The 21,327-nt window shown below is 40.5% G+C and overlaps 1 protein-coding gene across 6 annotated transcripts in view; it reads right to left on the bottom strand.

The window, feature by feature from the left end:
• LOC123806440 (general transcription factor II-I repeat domain-containing protein 2B) overlaps positions 1-18,076 on the bottom strand; it is a 64,230-nt gene extending 46,154 nt beyond the window's left edge. For 2 of the 6 annotated variants that reach the window (XM_045819576.1, XM_045819577.1), the window contains exons 1-3: positions 17,516-17,825; positions 9,771-9,874; positions 5,057-5,195 (exon numbers count right to left, since the gene is read on the bottom strand). In XM_045819576.1, the coding sequence (XP_045675532.1) occupies positions 5,057-5,195; positions 9,771-9,874; positions 17,516-17,750 (478 nt within the window). In that variant the 5' untranslated portion in view covers positions 17,751-17,825. Of the gene's footprint in view, positions 1-5,056; positions 5,196-9,770; positions 9,875-17,515; positions 17,826-17,863 lie in introns of those variants that run through there. The other 4 variants (XM_045819578.1, XM_045819575.1, XM_045819574.1 and 1 more) reach the window with 4 other exon arrangements.
• Positions 18,077-21,327: the final 3,251 nt, after the last annotated feature.

Raw genomic sequence — 21,327 nt, 5'->3', positions numbered from 1 at the left:
AAAACAAAAGAGTGGGTTGTGAGTCCAGCATTCCAGCTTGTCTGGTGGCTGCAGGAGGAATGATGGTATTTTGCCGTGTATAGTGCACACCCACGTTTTTGTGCACATTATACACGGGACTATTATACCCATGGTACGTAATCATTATACCCACGTGTACTGCACATCCTTATTTTTCCCTCAAAAATTTGGGCAAAAAAGTGTGCATTATACACAGAAAAATATGGTAGACTCTGTCTCATATTATTTCAAGCCCTGAGGGGATCCATATCAGGGTTTGGCAGCTGCTGAAAACAGGGTTGACTACCATGTTAGAGCTGCAGTTCTGTGGGTAGACACCAAGCGAGAAAGATACTCAAAAAGGCTCGAGAGGCCCTAGACCCCAGCAGGAAGATTGGTGACGGTCTTTGCCTGCACAGAGCCAGTATGCAAAGCCTAGGAACGGTGGTTGGTTTTCTCAAATGCCCAAGGCCCAGAAAGAAAACTTACAAGGCATATGCAGAAACAGGGAAACAGGCCAAATCAAAGGAACAAAATAAAAATCCAGAAACAATCCTGAAGAAATGCCGATCTATGGACCGCCTGACAAAGAATTTAAAATAATTGTCATAATGCGAAGATGCTCAGTGAGCTGGAGAGAATACAGATAGACAACTAAATGACACATGAACAAAATGAGAACACTGTCAAAGACAGAAACTATAAACAGAACCGAACAGAAATTATGAAGCTAAAAAATACAATAACTGAACTGAAAAATTAGAGGTGTTCAACAACTTACTTGATTAGGCAGAAGAAAGAATAAACTCAAAACAAGTCATTTGAAGTCACTGAGTTAGAGGAGCAAAAAGAAAAAAATGAAAAAAAGTGAAAAAGGTATAAAGGACTTATAGGACACTATGCCATACAGGACTCACTTCAGATTTAAGGACATATTTAGTCTGAACATGAAAGGATGGAAAAAATATTCCACACAAATGGTAACCAAAAGAGATGCAAAAGGTAATGGTAACACAAATGGTAGCCAGGAATGGCTCTTCCATATCAATCAATACAGACTTTAAATCAAAAACTGTTTGAGACAAAGAAGGACACTATATAATGATAAAAGAGTCAATCCACTGGGAAGATAGAACACCTGTAAATATTTATTGACCAGATCTCAGAGCTCCTAAATATAAGAGGCAGAAATGAAGGGAGAAATAGAGAAAAACACAATAATGTACGAGACTTCACTACCCCCAGTTTCAATAGTGGAGAGGACAATCAGACAAAAAACTTGAAAAGTAATAGGGAATGAAACAACACTGTAAGCCAACTGGACAGAACAGCCATACGACCACCCAACAAGAGCAGAACATGCATTCTTCTCCAGTGCACACAGACTACCCTTGAGCACGGACCAAATATTACGCCACAAAACAAGTCTTAACAAATTTAAAAAGACAAAAGTCATAAAAAGTATCTTTTCTTTTTCATCACAATGGAATGAAACTAGAAATCAATGGCACAAAGAAAACTGGAAAACCTACAATTATGTGTAAATTAAACAATGGATCAAAGAAGTCACAATGGAAATTAGAAGATACCTTGAGACAAATGAAAATGAAAATACAACAAACCAAACCTTATGGACTATAGCAAAAGCGATGCTAAGAGGAAAGTTTATAGATAAAAAATAGCATTTTTAAAAGAGATCTCAAATCAGCAAATTAATTTTTACATTTCAAGAAACTAGAAAAGAGGCCTGGCCAGCTAGTTCAGTTGGTTAGAGCATTGTCCTGATACACCAAGGTTTTGGGTTCAGTCTCTGGTCAGGGCACATACAAGAAGTAACCAAGGAAGGCATCAATAAGTGGAACATAATCAATGTCTCTCTCTCTCTTTCTCCCCCTCTTCCTTTCTCTCTCTCTCATATTAATAAATAAAATTTTTAAAAAAGAAACTAGAAAAGAAAAGCAAACTAAACCCAAAAGTACCAGAATGAAGGACAAAATAAAGATTAGAGCAGAGACAAGTGAAATAGAGAATAGAAAAACAATTAAAAATCAATGAGACTAAAAGTTAGGTTTTTTAAAAGGTCAGATAAATTGACATTCCCTTAGCTAGATTAAAAAAGAGAGAAAATTCAAATAACTAAAATCAGAAAGGAAAGAAAGGACATTACAACCAATGCCTCAGAAATAAAGAGAACTGTAAGAGAATATTATGAGTAATGGTGTACACCAACAAATTGGACAACCTAGAAAAATATGCATAAATTCCTCGAAACACATAACCTGCCAAGACTGAATTCTGAAGAACTATAAAATCTGAACAGACCAATAATGAGTAAGGGGATTGAATCAATAATGAAAAATCTTCCAACAGTGAAAAGCTGAAGACCAGATGGATTCACTGGAGAATTCTATCAAATATTTAAAGCATTAACACCAGTTTCCTGAAACTCTTCCATACAATATAGTTGTAAATTTTAACAAACCATTGGCAGTAACTGGTAAATACAAGGAGGTAAAGTCAAAATGATACAGATAAATTGAGTAACATTATTTAACAACCTGACCTACTTGGTCTGTTAACTGCAGACTGTTTTCAGGTGCGTATGGAATAGTCACCAACATAAATGATATGCCAGGCCATAAATTAGGGCTTGATAAATTAAAAAAGATTAAAATCATATTGAGTATATTTTTGGAGCAGCACTGAATTTAATTAGATATAAATAACCAAAAAATCTCCAAACATTAAGAAAGTAAGAAACGTTCTTTTAAGTAACTATGGGTTGAAAAAAATTACTCGGGGTATTAGAAAATATTTTGAACTAAATGATAATAAAAACACAACATTCAAAGTCTTTGGAATATAGCTAGAGCAGAACCTAAAGAGAAAATCATAACTTCAATATTTTTTAAAAGTCAATGACCTAAGCTACCAAATCAAAAAGCTAGAAAAGCAAATAAATCCAAAGAAATAATAAGGATAAGAGCAAAAATAACTGACAAAGAAAACAGACAAACAATAAAGAAAATCAGTACGTTGAAAGTTGGCTCATTGGAAAGATAAGTAAAACAGATTAATTCCTTGCAAGATCTATCAAGAAAAAAGAGATAAAACACAAATTATTGATATCAGAAACTAAAGTAGAGAAATCAATAGAGAAACATATAAAACAAATATTAAAAACCATTTAATGCCAACAAATTTGACAACTTAGATGAAATAAAGAAATTAAAAATAAGGTTCACTGAAGTGGGTGCAAAAGGAAACAGAACACACTAATAGCCCTGTATCTGAAAAAGTTAGCATGCAGTTGTGAAATTTTAAAAGACTCTGTAATTAGTTTTCAACAATTAGATATCCAAAAGCCAGTTGACATTAATGAACTGAGAGTATATCCTTCTTGTTCACCAATCACATACTATACACACTGCTTCATTTTTCAATCAGTCTTCATGAGAGTGGAGACCCTAAATTTTGGTTTTAGAAGTCAGTCTGAATCAATCAATCTCATACATACATATATATGAAAGTCTCCTGTGAGTGGGAAGGGAGCTGGTGGACACGCCCCATCTCAGCCTGTTTCTTCAAGTCGAGTGGCGTCAAGGTCTCTTCCCCAGGCCCGGAGCCCCTCGGTCACATGCCTGCCTTTCTGGTGTCTGAGAGATGGCTCCCAAGGAGCTTGTTCTCTCTCTCTCACTGTACATCTCTGAGGCCCCTCCCAATTTTAGTCCCGTTCCGTGCTCCCCTGTATCTCCCCCAGCTGCTCCCTCCAGCAAACACTGTAGTGATGGCTCCTTCAGTCTGACCAAGGCGATGCTGTGTGGGACACACAACAGGACCCAGGCATCATCCTTGAAAAAAATTATGTATATATAATTTTAATTAAAAACAAATGTCTATCTATCAAATCAAGATCATATAAATGCATCAAGACCACTCACATATACATATATATGTGTGTATGTATATACCCTCTGCCAATCCTTGGAGACATCTACATATGTATGTATCTGTATATATGGTCATCTGTATCTAATTTATCTATCTAAAATATCTAATTTAACATTTCCTCTATCATGGTTGATTCCATTTTTATTACTGATGGTAGGGATGCATAAAACATGAAACCTCCTACACAGACACACTTGCAGGTTTATGGCCTGCAGACAAGCATTCTGGGAAAGTTTAACCCTTTGATTAAACTTTCTTTTTTTTCTTTCTTGATTCCAGGAGATACAAAATCGCTAACTCAATACTTGGTAGATGATCTACAGCAGTACAGATAATCACTGTACAAAATGTTGTGAACACCTTAGAGCAGCAATTTTCAACTGGTGTGCCATAAGAATTTTTAAAACATGTCATACCTGCCTGTTTAGTCAGGGGACCTGACCCCTCTTCCCTTAGACTGTCACATTTAAAAATGACAACAGCCAACACAACAGCTGTCTGGTGTGAATGAATAAAAAATATACCTTTTTTTTGTCAGGTTGGCAAAAATTATATTTTTTGATGTGCTGCAGAATTTTAGTAATTAGTTTATGTGTTCCATGAGATGGAAACGGTTGGAAATAGGTGCCTTGGAGTGTAATTTCCCTGCAATGTGACCACATCGCTCATTAATGTCCCTGGGCACTCGCAACACACACTGGCCCACTCAAGGCTGTAAAAAAAGTGGAAAAAGGAGTATAATGGTTATTAACCAAAAATAATACCTAATAAGCCCTGATGGAGTTTTACCCTTTCCTTTGGGAAGGAGCAAAATAAGGGCATTTTTTAAAATGTGGGTTTATTTTAGGAATCAAAGACGATTTACTTCATGTGCTTCACACGCAGTCTGCAAACCCCGAGCCCGCCGCGGACCCGCTGCGAGATGCGATGGGCGTGTCCCGCGCTGGCGGTTCTCAGCGGCTCTTCACGGGGTATCGAGTCAGAGGAGGTGTGGCAGCGCCACTTTTAGAATGATGCTTATATCTTAGAAGGAAAGATTACATAAGACTTGCCTGCAAATACTTTAAGATTCATGAACACAAAGGATAAAATTGCTAACACCTACAGTATTGTGCAAAGTCCTTCTGCAAATCCGTCCTGGCATTGACGAAAGCTCGTCCTCTCTCAGTTCCCACGACAAACACGTCTGTTTCATAGACCGCGATGCAGGCCACCTCTGCCTTGGACTTGGCCAGCTCTTTGCACTGAAACCCAAAGAATGAAGTGTTTTATTCAAGGGCAGATCCAGATCTCCTAGGGCCTGAGAGGTCTGCTTTAAGAAAACACAAAATTTTAGGTACAAAATGAATATTTATTTAGAACGAGAAAAATCACCAAGAGAAAGAAAACAAATTTATCAAGCAAATACCATCAACATCATAAAACCTAGAGAACATATTTTTATTAACTACCTGTGATATTGTGATTTACAATAAAAACATATTTATTCGGTCTTTGTCCACTGTTCCTGGCACACAGCTTCTAAAACCCTTGGAGGTCTCTAAGCGCAGAGAGGGATAAAGGTGAAGTCTGTGACCTGCTCTGGCAAATGAATCAAACCTGAGGAGGGGGTCGTGGGAACCCCCACTGACGACAGATCAGATACGATACGTCAGAAGCACAGGTGACAACCTTGATTGCAACTAGCATCCGAATTGGGGACAGTCTTGTGGGACTGAGCGGGCAGACCGGATGCTGTCCCTGGGTAGGTGGTGTCCGAACTGAGCTGAAGTGCAGGACACCAGCTGGGGCCGGAGAAGTGCTGATTGGTGCGGGCAGCCTGCCTGGTACAATGGAATTGGGTGCAGAATCTTTTTTCCTACACTTTTGGCTACAGACTCTTAGACTGCCTCTTCCTATGACAATAATGTTTTAAATGTCATTTTAATAATTTAACATTTCCTCTATCATGGTTGATTCCATTTTTATTACTGATGGTAGGGATGCATAAAACATGAAACCTCCTACACAGACACACTTGCAGGTTTATGGCCTGCAGACAAGCATTCTGATACATTCTGCTTTGTGTAATTCCCTCCAAAAAGTCAAAGGAATGTTTGGTGTATTTATAACTACATACACTACATGACTGGGTATATTCCTGACCAAAGAGAACTTTGGTTTCAAAAAGGCATCATTGGAAAACAAATCCTCTGTTTACAATTTTACATGTTTAATGAGTAGAAGAATTCCCTCCAGACTAGCTTCCGGCTCTGTTCATTTAAAACCTTGTTTCGTCTCCACTACCCAGATACGTTCCCACCACAATACGACCTCAGGCTTTGTTCTCTGATGTCATGTTATTGGATGAGTGGACGCAGTAGACTGCAGCAATATTCCTGGAAACCCTTCCTACACTGAGATGTGTAGCAATAACTTATCCAGACATAAAAATAACAGCAAGCCACATAATACCGCTAAACTAAGACTAAAGGTATCTCCAGCCCAGCTTTCCCTTCTTAGGACCCCAGAGATGCCATGTCCGCTCCAACATCACCTGACACGGTGGACTCGGTCGGCAGGATAACGGCCCCACACAGATGTCCACAACCTCATCCCCAGAGCCTGTGAACAGGGCACCTAACATGGCAAAAGGGACTTTACAGATGTGATTGTCTTTAGGATCTTGAGATGGGAAGATAGTTTTGGACTATCCAGAATGGCCCAACATATCACAAGGATCCTGACAAGGAAGAGAAGGAGGTGGCAGGAGATGCGACAGTGGAATCAGAGAGCAGAGTGGTGCCCTGGCTGGAAGGGGCCACAAGACAAGGTACATGGGGGCTTCTGAGAGCTGGAAAAGGCCAGGCACAGCATCTCTTCCAGAGCCTCCAGAAAAAACGCAGCTCTGTTGACACCTTGACTTTAGCCCTGCAAAGCCCATTTTCTGCCTTCTGACCTTCAGAATGATCAGATAATAAATATATGTCATTAAAGCCATGAAGCTGGTGTAATTTTTTATAGCAGCCGCAGGAAACTAGTACAGGGACTGTAACAGAGAGAAAGAGTAGAAGGAGATAGCAACCTTCACTGATGTGGTTAAACCACCTGATTCCAGCAAGTTCAACAACAACACACGTGCCCATACTGCTAGGACTCTCCCAGGACCACGGAAGGACCAGGGCAAGCGGGGAGTCCAGAGCTCAGGCTCTGTTAGCTTCATGGCAAATCCATTTGTGTCGAATGAGCCAAAAACTCAGCAGTTAGTCTAACGTGGAGACTCTGGTTCCAGGCGAAGGTAGCAAGTGTTAGCCTCACTTTGGTCATCATCAGTAGAAAAGATCTTTTTTTAAAAGCATTTTTCTTGTTATGAAATATGCATGTTATAAAATTTTAGTGATTTTATCCCCCATAACTCTATTGCCCAGAATTAACCACTATTCATATTTGAAATATGCACACATACAAAATTTTTAAAACAGAATTAGAATCATACTACTGTATGTAAGTTGGCTTTCTGCTTATTATTTTTGAGCATTTATAATCCTGAAAAATATGACTTTTAAATAAATATATAATATTCTGTCTTGAACTATCCCATTGGGCCCAATGTAATCACCATCTGCCAGTTTAACCATAACATTTTTAAAAAGTTGTTTTCCTATTATGAATAATACTATAAGAAACATCCGAGAACATAAATATTTCTGTGCAAGTTTGATTATTTCTGTGGGATGGAATCAGATGAGTGGAACACCCCAATCAAAGGGTAGAAATTCTTTTAATGCTCCTGAAACATATGACAAACAGCATGTTGGAGAGGCTCACACTCCCATGAGCCCTGCGCTGGGGGCCGTGCTGCCTCTCTGGTAGCAGCCTGAGAACGCTGTTTGTGGGCTGGGCTCAGGGACTGCTTTCCCAGAACAGGACCCGAAGAGGGAAAGACAAAAACTCGACAACAGAGAAATGTGGCAGATGCTCCCTGTATTAGGGTTCTCCAGACAAACAGGACTAACAGGAGATTTTATACATATAACACGAGGTTAATTCCAAGGAACGGGCTCATGTAATTGGCGAAGGGCCATGATCCGAGGTCTGCAAGCTACAGGAAAGCCAGCAGGGAAGGTCAAAGGCTTGAGAAGGAGGGAACTGACCGAGTAAGTTCCAGTCCAGGTCTGAAGGCAGGAGTGTAGGGGGCAGGAGAAGATCAATGTCTCAGCTCCACAGGCAGGCAGAGAACAAACTCAACCTTCATTTTTTTGCGCTAGCTGGGCCCTCAACAGAGTGGACGATGCACACCCACACTGGGAGGGCCATCTGCTTTACTTAGGGTGCAAATTCAATGCTAGCATCTTCCAAAAACACCCTCGCAGACACATCCTAAGATATTATTTAACTAGCTATCTGGACATCCCATGGCCCAGTCAAGCTGACATAAAACTAATCGTCACACCACCTTGCCCAAGTGATCAAGGTGAATGTTACCAGTGATTAGACATGTTGGTGCCATGCACCCCTGATGCAGAGTGATGGAAGGGATAAATGGCGATGGGCAGAGGCTTGACTGGGGGTAGAAAACACAACACAGTGTACAGATGATGTGCGGTAGAATCGTGCCCATGGAACCAGTGTCACTTACCCCCAAGAAAGTCAGCGAGGAGGAAAAAGAAAGACATATGGTGAACTGAACAGATCACAAAACAGGCCCACATATGTACTGTCTATAAGAGACTCACTGCAGATCAAAAGACACACACAGACTGAAAGTAAAGGGATGGGAAAGAAATGTCATGAAAATGGAAACAAAACAAAAAGCTGGGGCAGCAATGCTTGTATCAGACAAAACCGACTTTGAAACAGGCTACTGCCAGAGACAAAGAAGGACCCAGAACTCCACTTCAGGATATTTACCTGAAGAAACCCAAAACATTATTTATTGAAATAAATAAAAATAAAACTTACTCCCTGTTTGTTTGTTTGTTTGTTTAAGAAAAACAGTTTCATTTACCCCTAGACAATCTAGGATAATCTCCTGACCTGAAGAGCCTTCACTTAATTGCATCAGTAGAGTTCCTTTTGCCCAATCAGGGAGTTCCTTTTGCCCAATCAGGTAACATCCACAGGCTCAGGATGAGGATGTGAACATCTCTGGGGGAGGGCAGCAGTCAGTTCATCAGAGTTTGTTTTCAAAATTTCTTTATTTGGTTTCCACAGTTTGACTATGACAGGTCCACATGTTGTGTGTGCACATGCATGGGTGTATGTGAGAGTTACGTGTGTGCTTGGCATTTTGCCAACTGACCCAATAATAGTATTTATAGGAAAATAAAAATAAATAAATGTATATTTTAGAGTGATTTTTATCACTTGATTAAGGGGCTGTCTGTGGGCTTTCTCCACTTTTATAAAGTTATTGGTTTTACCTTTTTTAATCAAGTGTTTTGTGGTCAGATACTTTGAGTGTATCGAAATTTTGGCATCAAATTTCTGCACACAAGGTAAAGTTTACATTTGGATGTAAACAGATGCATGTAAGTGGCTTATTAATTTACCTTTAAATTTAGATCAAATATATCCTCAAACAAGGTAATACAAGTGTCTTCATTAAATTTTCAGATCCGGAAAGCTTAAATTTATATCATTATACCCATAATGTAAGAAAAAAATAATTAAAAAATTATCTGACAAGCCCATCACCCTCTATGAAGAAGGGTACACGTACACAGACAGGAGGCAAACTCAAGTTGAATGTTAAACACGACAGTGCAGTGTTTCACAGTTCTGCTATTTCTACAGTCACCCAACCACCGCTTGTGTTATAGAGCTGCAGACCGTCTCACCATGGACTCCAGAGCAGACACGAGGAACGTGACCACCATCCTGCTCTCTGAGGACGCCTCATTTTCGAGGGGCAGGGAAGACATCGCTACTTGGGCCATGATCCCTGTGCAAGAGAAGTAAGAAGCAAGTGAGTGGTAGAAACCCAGGGTCCTGCCAAACACACACTGCATTGTGAGGGTCCTCCACTGACCTAGTTCAAACCCTCCTGAGAGTTGAAGAAATGGGCACTTAAAGACATTAAGTGATTGGTTCAAGACCTCTGTATAGAAATGCTCTTTCACATAGTGCATTTACCACTCAACCTAGACATCAATCACCTCCTCACAAAGTAAATCCAGGTGCTATGCCAGAGAAGCCGGTTAGCTACTTCCTGGCTGAGGTGGGGAAGGAAATGACCCTGACTGATCCAGTGACGTTCTGTCCGATCTTAGCACGGCAGTGCCAGGTACCACAACCCCTTTCACACACACACAAAAAAGGAGATGAGTGGGTCTACACACTAAAGATGGGGAGAGAAAATAAAAAATCCCCTTTCCTTTTCTGTTAGGACTTCTCTTACATAAAAGCTCCCTTCAAATTTCGCCAAACTCGATGATCAAGTTAGCATTACAATTTTCCTTTGAAAAAGTTTCTCTAACACCACAGAATGTTTTTTAATATAAAGCATACAGAAGTTAATACTTGCCGTGCCCCTACCATAGTTGGCTTTATTACATTTGTAACGAAAAGGTCCATAAAGCAGGCCAGGCTGCGACGCAAGCTTACAGAGTCTGAGGCACGATGCCCCGGTCCCCACAGAACCAGCGGCCACGAGAACCAGGTTGCGCGCTCCCCAGACTACCCAGCTCCACCACCCCAGTGGGCTGCACCCGGGCTCCTCTTCTGTGAAGGAAACACTCAGTCAACCACCTTCACCTCTGTGTCTGATCCCCCTCACTTTAAAATTAAGGATACCACATATTTTATGAGTCCACATAAATGAAATGTCCAGAATGGGGAAATCTATGGAGACAAAGATCAATGGTGGCTCTGGGCTGAGAGGAGTGGCAGCTAGGGGCACAGGGTTTCTTTAGGGCGTGATGAAAATGTTCCACAGTGGACTGTGGTGATGACCGCACAACACTGAATGCACGGAAAACCATTTAATTGTATACTTTAATGGGTGAATTGTGTGGTGTGTGAATCTTATCTAAATAAAGCTGTTTTTAAAAATCAAACGAAGTCAGGTGGGTGGAGGTGGAGGAGGGTACAAAGGGGATAAATGGTAATGGAAAAGATACAATAAAAAATAAACCAAAATCAGCCCTGGCTGGCGTAGCTCAGTGGATTGAGTGCGGGGCTGCAAACCAAAGTGTTGCGGGTTTGATTCCCAGTCAGGGCACATGCCTGGGTTGCAGGCCATGACCCCCAGCAACCACACATTGATGTTTCTCTCTCTCTCTCCTTCTCCCTCCCTTCCCTCTCCAAAAAATAAATAAATAAAATCTTAAAAAAAACACAAAAACAAACACTCAGTTCAGGAGAGGCAGCGAGGTGCCAACAGGAGGTGTTCAAAGGTAAAAAAAAATAAAATAAAATAAAATGAAATAAACAAATAAAATAAAATGAAATAAAAAAGAGGCTGGATGAAGAAAAAGAAAATTAACACTCAGAGAACACACACCAGCTGCCAGTGCTTCTCTCATAATCCAATTCAACACTCACACTCTCTCTAAGGAAGAAATGACCCCCACGCAAGCACCGAGAGTGGGGAGGGGGCCTGTCAGGGCTGTGCAGCTGCACTGTGGCGGAGCAGGGCTGGGGCCGCAGCGGAGGGGCATACCAGCACACAGCAGCCCCAGATAAAGGACCTCGAAGGGGCAGTGCCCCATGATTAGAGTGACCACATGTCCAGGCCAGGCCAGTCCTTGGTGCCGTGCAGGTGAGGGTGGTCACAGGACTCCCTTCCTCTTAGGCGCCCAGAGGGAGCTTTACACAATGTTCCCACGTGGGCGGTGTGTGAAATGGAAAACATCATGAGGACATGACGTTGTGCGTCCTTAAAAACCACCCCCAGGCCCAGAAGTCTCTCGACGAAGGGATCAGAGTGGGACATCGTCTCTGAGCTCAGTTCCTGCCCACGTCTGTATACTTCATTTAGCAGGAGGAAAAACGGTCCAAATGACAGTTTGCTCTCTCCTGTTAAGGAATATTTTTACCATATTGTAAAAATACTTTCAACTGATATAAACTAGACCCACATTAGAATTGTTTCGTTTCTTTGATTATTAAAGGTGAAATACCTGTTCATGTCATAAAAATTCAATTAAGGTATAATTTACATATAGTGACTTCACCCTTTTTAGTGTGCAGTTTTATATGTTTGGACAAATATAAGTCTATAGCCACCACTAAAACTGAGGCATAGGACAGACAGTTCCATCACCCCCAAAACTCCTCCACGACTCTTTGCAGTCAATTCGTAGCCTGTCCCCCACCCATAACTGACCGGTTTCTGTCCCTGTAGTTCTGTCTGTCCCAGAATGTCACATAAATGGAATCTCACGCTGTGCTGTTCACTTTATCAGTTTCTTTTTATCACTGCGTTTACCATTGTAGGGATGCAACACAATTTATATCGTCAGTTAAAGAACTTTTGTGTTATTTGCAGAGCTTTTTTTATGATCATGAGTAAAACCACTAAAACCATTCACATGTAGGTTTTTGTGTCAACCTAAGTTTTCACTTCTCTTGTGCAAGGACCTAAAAGGGGTTTGCTAGGTCTAATCTTAAGCATTTTTTTTAGCTTGATAAGAAAGTACCAAACTGTTTTCCAAGTCAATGTACCATTTAGTGTCCCTGTCACTAATACAGGAGAACTCCAGCTGCTCTGCATCTTTGTCAACACAGAGTATTAACAGCTTAAAAATAACTAGCCATTCTAATAGGCAGGCAGCAATACCACTTTGTGGTTCAAATTTGCATTTTTATAGTGTCCAGTTGTGTTGGTCATCTTTTCATATGCTTATCTGCCATCTGTGTATCTTCTTTGGTGAAATGCCTATTCAAATCTTTTGTCCATTTAAAAACTGGACTTCCTTATTTTTGTACTGAATTTATAGAATTCTTTATGTATTCTGGAGACAAGACCTTTATATGTGATGTGCAAAAGTTTTCCCTTTTGCTGTAGAGAACATTACTGGGCAACTCTAAAACTTAATACCAAGCCCTGACCATTGTGGCTCCTCAGTTGGTTGGGCGTTGTCCCACAAGCCAGAGGTCACCGGTTCCATTCCAGGTGAGGGCACGAGCCTGGGCTGCATGTTTGGCCCCTGGTCAGGGTGTGTGTGAGAGGCAATGTTTCTCTCTCACACTGATGTTTCTCTCCCTCTCTTTCTCCCTCCCTTCCCCTCTCTAAAAATAAATTAATAAAGTCTTTAAAAAAACTTAATGAGGTTTTAGTATTGTAATGATTAAGGTTAGTTTTGATTGTAGTATTGCTGTTATGCAGGAGAACATTCTTGTTTACAGAAAATACTCGTGGTAAAGTATTTGGGGTGATGTGCCCTCAAGTTGATGCTTTCTCTCAAGTAGTTCAGAACAAATAAAAGTTCTTTGTACTATACTTGCGATTTTTTGTAAGTTCAAGATTGTTTCAGATTTTTAAAAATTATTTTAAAAAACTGACCTAAATATATGTCACTTATATATTCATTTGTTTTTACTAATTCTATGCTCAGTATATGTAATTCCTTTTGGGAAAATCAGTATCTAGAATGTTTCATCAAGAATTCAGATTAAATAATTTCACATGAAGAGGCAAAACTTGAAATGATTTCTATTTTATTCAAATTATGTCCATTGGCAAAACTAGAGTTTTCATTTCAATTCTCAATCTCCTGTATTTTTTAAAATTAACTGCATTACTTGGTTAGAATATTAAAATTATTTTTCCATAGAAGTTATAGATATCTCACAGATTTTTATAAAATAAACTATAAATATACTGAACATGTGTTCATTTTTTATTTAAAATAAGGCAAATATTTGTTTTAAAAAAGCATTAATGTGGGTAAATGCACACAGGTATAAAGATATATCTACAACCAAAGCTCTTTAATATATTATTGATATTTAAAATTATGACTAAGAAACTGGTATTCTTGCCCTGGCTGGTGGAGCTCAGTGGATTTTAGATGTAGAGCATGAGCTGTGAACCAAAGGGTCGCCGGTTTGATTCCCAGTCAGGGCACATGCCTGGGTTGCAGGCTAGGTCCCCAGTGGGAGCTATGTGAGAGGCAACCACACATTGATATTTCTCTCCCTCTCCTCCCCTCTCTCTAAAAATAAATTAATAAAATATTTTTTAAAAAAGAAACTAGTATTCTTGACCATTATCTTTCAGAATAAACTACTTCAAACACTGTTTAAAAAAATAAAGACAAGATCTCATACAGCAGAGTCTTATTTACAATGGAAGTAGGTACACCCAAAGGCAAATTCAAGCATCGTCCAAATTATCCAAGGGAACAGTATTTGTCCAGAAAGACTATTGAAGCAGGGACTGGCATATTCCAGGTTCCCAGCTCATGCTTGCTGCTAAGTCAGATGCTCCTATATTGAAATGGCAGAAAGTGCCTAAAATATTTTAATAGGTATTCTTCTCATTTCATTTTTGCAGCTCAACCATACTGTGACTCCATTGTGTATTATTTCACACAATTCTTTCCTAAGAGAAACTTCAACAAAGCCTTTCTTTAAAACACAAAAGTAAACTGTTAGTGCCAGTGGTAAAGAGATTTTCTGCTAATTACACCACTGTAATCTCTAAGAGGACTGTGATGTCAAACTCTGGTGTTTGAGAGAAGAAAAGAATACGCTGAATGAAACTAGGTGGTTCTCAAAATGGTATTAGTTGGTATCAACTAGGATACCAGCAATAATTAAAAAAATGAATGTTTTATAATTACTGCTTTGTTTGTATCTTTTAATGAAGGCAGAAACTTTTCTTTTATATTTTTTAATTTAGAACACACCATGCATTAATACAACATTAAAAATAATGAAACATGGTTATAAGCTAACATGGGGTTTCCCACACTAAACATTTCCCTGAGAAAAAAATCTTTTCATCCTAATAAAACTAAAAATCCTTGACCATGAAAGCTTGTAATAGAAGCTTGACCACAGAATAAAATCTCCCAAAGTCTATATGGTAATTAACTTCTTTTCTATTCAAATCTAAAGCATCAACAACATTCATTTAGATCACAGATTTTATATAATACTTAATGTTTTGATCTTTAAAAACTAGACATGTAAATTAAAAGACTCTCAAATCTCATATAGTTTCCTCAGCAATCCTTGAGGACTGTCTCACTTTCTTGACATAATATTTTACTGATAAAAAGCAAACATCTAGAACAGGGCTCAACAATCAGCAGTATGTGGGTCAAATCCAGGCTGCCACATATTTTTGTAAATAAAGCTTTATTGGGGCACAGCCACATTCGTTTATATCTTGCCTACAGCCATTTTCCCGCCAAGGCAGGGTTGTATGCATGTGACAGAGAGCACATGCTGCCGAAGCCAAAAACATTATCTGGCCCTTTACAGAGAAAGTGTGCCCATCCCTAATCTAGAATTCATTTCCATCACTTACAATTTTCATCACTTGGAAAGTCATCCACTCTGTTTATCAAACCTCTGAAATCTTGAAACGGAGGCCTGGTTTATTTTTTAGAGAGTTTCTAATTTTCCTTTCCAAAGGTTAATTTTTCAGGTCTCTAAGGCCTTGATTTTTTAATTAACAAGTTCCTGAGATGCCACCTTCTCCAGAACTCAGCATTCAACAGCAATGTATTGAGATGGTCAAAAGGTACAAACTCCCAGTTTAAAATAAGTCAGCCCTGGGACGTAATGTAGAGCATGGTGACTACAGTTAACAATACTGTATTAAGGTGCAAACAGAGTAGATCTTGAGAGATCTCACTACAAGAACAAAAACTTGTAATATATGAGGTGATGAATGAATGCTTATTGTCGCAATCATTCACAGCACAAACATATTATCAAATCATTACAGTGGACACCTAAAACAAATATAATGTTATATGTCAATTATATCTCAATAAAACTTGAAATTTTTTTAAAAGAGTAACAAATTTCACAAAGTATTCTTTCCTTTCTGGAATGATACAGGAGTATGGAAGAGAAATAGAAGTAACATGTATTTTCAATAAAATTTAAACAATTAACAAATGGTAAAGAAGTTTAGCTTAGCCAAATACATTGATAAAAATTAAAAAAATACAAGTGATGTAAAAATACCCCAAAAATGTACTGAGCACCTCATATGTGAAACCATACATACTGGCAGGATGGGCAGGGAGGAAACAAAGATGAGTAAAATCCACCTCCTGCACGCTCAAGTGAGGCGGATCTGCATGGATAGGGCAAAATACCAGGTAACAAAGGCAAAATGAAAGGCAGACACCTTTCAAATGATCCAGGGCATGTGGGAACACAGAGCCAACAACTGGGCACTTGAGCAAGTTCTGCAGCCTGAGAATGAGGGAAAAAAAACTGACCCAGCGGAAGGTGTGGGCCAAGACCCAAAGCTCTGGGCAGCAAACTTCAGGGGCTAAACAACAAGCAGGAGGGAAGAACCAAGACCCATTCCCAATCGCCACCGCAGAGTAACACCTGCTGCAGCTGGCGCCAAGCCCTCTGTCCACTGAAGGCAAGGTGGCCAGTCACACTGATCAAGCCTTCCTCTCCAAGTGGAAGAAAAGAGGAGGAAAAGGCTGCTTAATTCTTCAGTTGCAGCTCTGAACAATATCCAACTTTATACCTAAACATGTTTACTTCAAATTACCAGCATGAAACTAAACTGTAAAAAATTTCCCCCTTAAAACACAAAGCTTGGCCCAGTTATTCCATTTCTTGGTATATACCCGAGTTAAAAACATATGCACACAAAAACACGTACACAAATGCCCCCAGCATTATTCATAATAGCCATAAAAGTGGAAACAATCCAAACTAACATAAATTGATAGAAAATGAAAATGTGGTATACTCATACAATGATTATTCATTCATAAAAAAAAAAAAGAATCAATCAAACCATCTAAGGCCCTGGTTGGTGTAGCTCAGTGGATTCAGGGTGGGCTGCGGACGAAAGGGTGGCCAGTTCGATTCCCAGTCTGGGCACATGCCTGGGTTGCAGGCCAGGGCCCCAGTGTGGGCCATGGGAAAGGCAAGCACACATTGATATTTCTCTCCCTCTCTTTCTCCTTCTCTGCCCCTCTCTATAAAAATAAAATAAAATCTTTTTAAAAACCATCTAAGGAAAGTGTTCAGAATAGTCAGAGCCATAGAGACAGAAGTACATTAGTGGTTGCAAGGGGGAAGGTGGGACATGGAAAATGACTGCCGTTAGCATCTGGAGCCCTGAGGGTCTTTTCCCCACTTTATCTTTAAACCACAAGTGATGGACAGCAGTCCTCGGCGAGAAACTCTTCTTGGTGACTCCGGGTTTTTTTTCTACCATCAGGCCGCTGGAGACTGCCGGGCTGACCTAGTCTACTACAAAACCCACGCAGCGGGTCTCCGGACAAGGAGGTAAAGCGCAATGTGAGGGGCAGAGTCAGAGAATCTTCACTATGGAACCTGGGCGCCGTTACCAAGCAACAGGGGAAGCCCCGCCCCCTCACCTAAACCAATCAGGCACGCCTTCGTACAGCGCCAGAGTCCTGCGTACCGTAGACTGGTTGTGAGCTCACAGGCACTAGGCCCCCGTGAGCCCAGGGCGTGCAGCATCCTCCTCCACCGCTCCGTCCAGCCAATCGGAAGGGAGAAGAATGCGCGTTCTGTGCGTAAGACCGTTGCCCCCACGACTGAGCTTCTTCGCCCCACCCCCACTCCTTGGGCCCTACCCTCGAGCAAAGGGGTTCGGGGCCCTCTGAGCCACCAGGGAACGGGGCACTTCCCTCCATGCGCCTGGGCGGGCGACCTCCGTAAAACTCCCCTTCGCAGCCCTAGGCCCGCGGAAGGAGAAAGTTCCAAGAAAAGCACCCGCTCTTAATGGCGGCGGGGGCGGGGTACGCACCTGAGGTCCCCGCCAGCGGGTAGCGGCCGGCGGGCCGCGGGGTCCGAGGGCTAGGCCACCGGGGAGCGGCCAAAGGCCAAGGGCGGCAGCCGGGGCGGCGAAGAGTTGGGGGGCGCGGCGTGTGAGTGGCGGTCGAGGGCCTGCTCCCCACTATTCCTCCTTTTTCTCTTTCTCCCTTTTTTTTTTTTTTTTTGGCTTCCTGGAAGGCAGCCTCAACTCGTGTGTCCGCAGCGCCCCAAGTGGGAGTTGCCGTTTCCGGTGATGCCGAATCCAGTTGAGATGCACACTGAGTTTGTTCGGCGGCTCTCAGCCCTGTTTAGCTGAAGGCCAGACGTGTTCATCCCTCTCCAGCCTTTGATCTAGTGCTGGCACCTGTCGGTCCCATCCCTGGATACCGCCCCCAAACGTGGACGTACTTTCTTGTGGTTATTTCATGTGCTTCGTATGGTTGAAATGTGTAGCTTTAGAGGGGTGAGGTCACAACTCCAGTGCCCGGTGAAACTGCCTTAAAGCCATAGAGTTGTTTGTTAAGAACTGTAACAGCGTGTCAGGACACACTGTGTCCTTCCCAGGGACTTAGCCAGCCAGTCAAGAGCTGTCCATCAGTTCATGATGGCCATTTAACAAACAGCCAAGTATTACAATAGTGTTATTTAATCTGATTGAGTTAGTTACATAATTATTTTAAATATGTCAAAAGAATAGGATAATAAAACTTCTACCCACTGTTCAGATTTAGGATAATATGCCTTATTTATATTAAAAAAATATTAACAGACAGTTGAAGAACGGCCTCATTTCTCTGCCTTTCCTTGACAAAAGATAACCGCTGTCTTGAAGTTAATATGTGTTCTAATACATGTTTTCTTTTGTAAAAAGATGTGTCCCAAATATGCTGACATTTTTTAGGTGGTTACCAAAAATATGCTTCCTAGTAGATGGCTGGTTTTTCTTTTTGCATCTTTTTTCAAGGTAAAGATAATTCAACAATTAGTTGAGAAAGTACCTGCCTTTTTGACATCATTTAAAAAAGATGTTTGGCTCTGGCTGGGTGGGTCAGATGGTTGGTGCAGCGTCCTGATACACCAAGGCGGTGGGTTTGATCTCCGGTCAGGGCACGTACAAGAAGCAAATAATGAATGCACAAATAAATGGAGTAACAAATCGGTGTTTCTCTTTCTCCCTTACACTCTCTCTAAAATCAAATCAAATAAAAAAAAATATGTTTGAAAATATTTGTTATGTTAGGGTTGACTCTTACTCAGTAGAGTTCTGTTCTATAAAGTCATAACAAATGCTGACTTAGCAAAACTGAACCACTGCTCCCAGGGGAAATACAACGTTAGATTTCTTCGAGGCTCTGGTCATTACATTTTTGTGACCCCATCAATATATAATCTTTTATGTGTGTTTCTGTTTAAAGATACCTTATTTACTATATATTGTTGATTCATTAGTTGAAGTCATGGCCAATAGCATTATAACTCATGCCTAAGAAAGCTTATCTAGCAAATATTTTCTATATTAGGCACATCATAGCCTTCTTGTGCTTAGGAACACTAGAAAACACCTTAGCACTGCCCTCGAGAGGCATTTTAAACAGCAAAACCAACAAAAAGTACAAAAATATGAAAATACAGCATGAAACAGTCCCATGCAATAGCTGAAATCAGACTGTTGCTTTGTGCTACCTCAGCTGGGAACGTGTCAGCCAGCAACTCAAACTTGGCACTCCGCCCAAGTCTTCAAAAGGTCGGATTTGAGTTTATACATTTTAGTGAGTAGGTGAATTAACAAATAGGGAATTTCATTCCTTTTTTTAAAAGGTTGTATTTTTCTTAGAGGGGAAGGTAGGGAGAAATGGAGAGAAACATTGATATAAGAGAGAATATCGATTGGCTGCATCTCACCCCAACCAGGGACCAGACCAGCAACCCAGGCATATGCCCTGACCAGGAATGGAAACAGGGACCTTTCACTTTACAGGATGACATCCAACCAACTGAGCCATGCCAGTCAGGGCTCTCTCGTTTTTTCTTGAACCAGTTCCAGTTAATCCACATGACTCCATTAGAAGTGCTGTTTCCAAGGTTACAAGTGACCTCCTCATTGTTAAATCTGTAATCATTTTTCAGTCCATGAATTACTTGATCAATCAGCATTTGACATAACCAATCACTACAACCTCTGAAACACTTTAGGCTTCTAAGAAGCCACACTTGATTGTTGTTCTGCCTGCTTTTCTGGCTGTTCTCAGTTTGTTGCAGGGCCTCTCCATCCTTCCCCAACCTTGAATGGAGCTCTAACTCAGGGTTTAGTCTTGGATCCCTTTCCCACCTGCTCTCACCCCTTTGATGACCTCATCCAGTCTTGGGACCTTAAATACCATTGAAGTGGTTATGACTCAGTATGTATCTCCAGCACCAACCATTCCCCTCAACTCCAGTCTATGTAACCAACTGTCTATGTTGAAATCTACATTTGGAGGTTAAATAAGCATCTCAGAGGGAACATGTCTCACCCTCCCCTCAGTTCCTTCTGCAGTCTTCCCTTTCTCAACGAAACTCTATTTTTCCAGTTACTCAGGACAAAAACCTTAGAAGCATCCTTTATTTCTTCCATTTCCAACACTAAGTCTTCCAATAGTTCAGTCAGCTCTAACGTAAGATTCTACCACTTCCTGGCCACCACTACCACTGTACTGGTCCAAGCCAATGTAGTCTTTGTAATTAAGTACCACTTTATCTCCTTGATTCTGCCCTTAACCCTCTTCAGATTATTCTTAACACAACATCCAGAAGAATTCTGTAACTGAGAACTCATTTCATGCCTCTGCTCAAAGTGGTCCAATAACTCCATCTCAGAGTAAGAGTTCAGGTTCTAAAATGTTTCTAGACAAGCAACTAAAAAACAAACAAGCAAAATACGTTATAAAGGAAAATTATGAGCAACTTCTTGACACGAAATTTGCCAATTTAAGTGAAATGGACCAATACCTTCAAAGACAAACTACCAAACCTCACTTAAGAGAAATAGATAACTTGAATAACTATATCAAAGAAATTCAAATTTAGTTAAAAACCTTTTCACATAGAAAATTACAGACCTAGATGACTTCACTGGTGATTTTTACTAAACATTTAAGGTAAAGAGAAATCTTCCCAAAAGCTGAAGAGAAGGAAATCTTTCTAACTCATTTTATGGTTCCAGCATTGCCATGGTATCCAGACCAAAGACATCTCAAGGGAAGTAAAGCACAGACCTTATCGCTCATGAACATAAATGTAAAAATTCCCAATAAACTTTTTTCATTTAAAAATTGTTAAAATGATAAATTTCAGTGTGTATATTTTACCACAATAAAAGATTTAAAGGTGAAAATCCTCCCACCATATGATGCAGACATTCCATTTATAGCTGTTTATCTAAGATAAATGTATGCCAATACAAAGACGTGTATATGA

Source organism: Phyllostomus hastatus, unplaced genomic scaffold (assembly GCF_019186645.2).
Source record: "Phyllostomus hastatus isolate PE091 unplaced genomic scaffold, TTU_PhHast_1.1 phas_scaffold_385, whole genome shotgun sequence".
NCBI lineage: Eukaryota > Metazoa > Chordata > Mammalia > Chiroptera > Phyllostomidae > Phyllostomus > Phyllostomus hastatus.
This window is presented reverse-complemented; position numbering and strand designations above follow the sequence as displayed.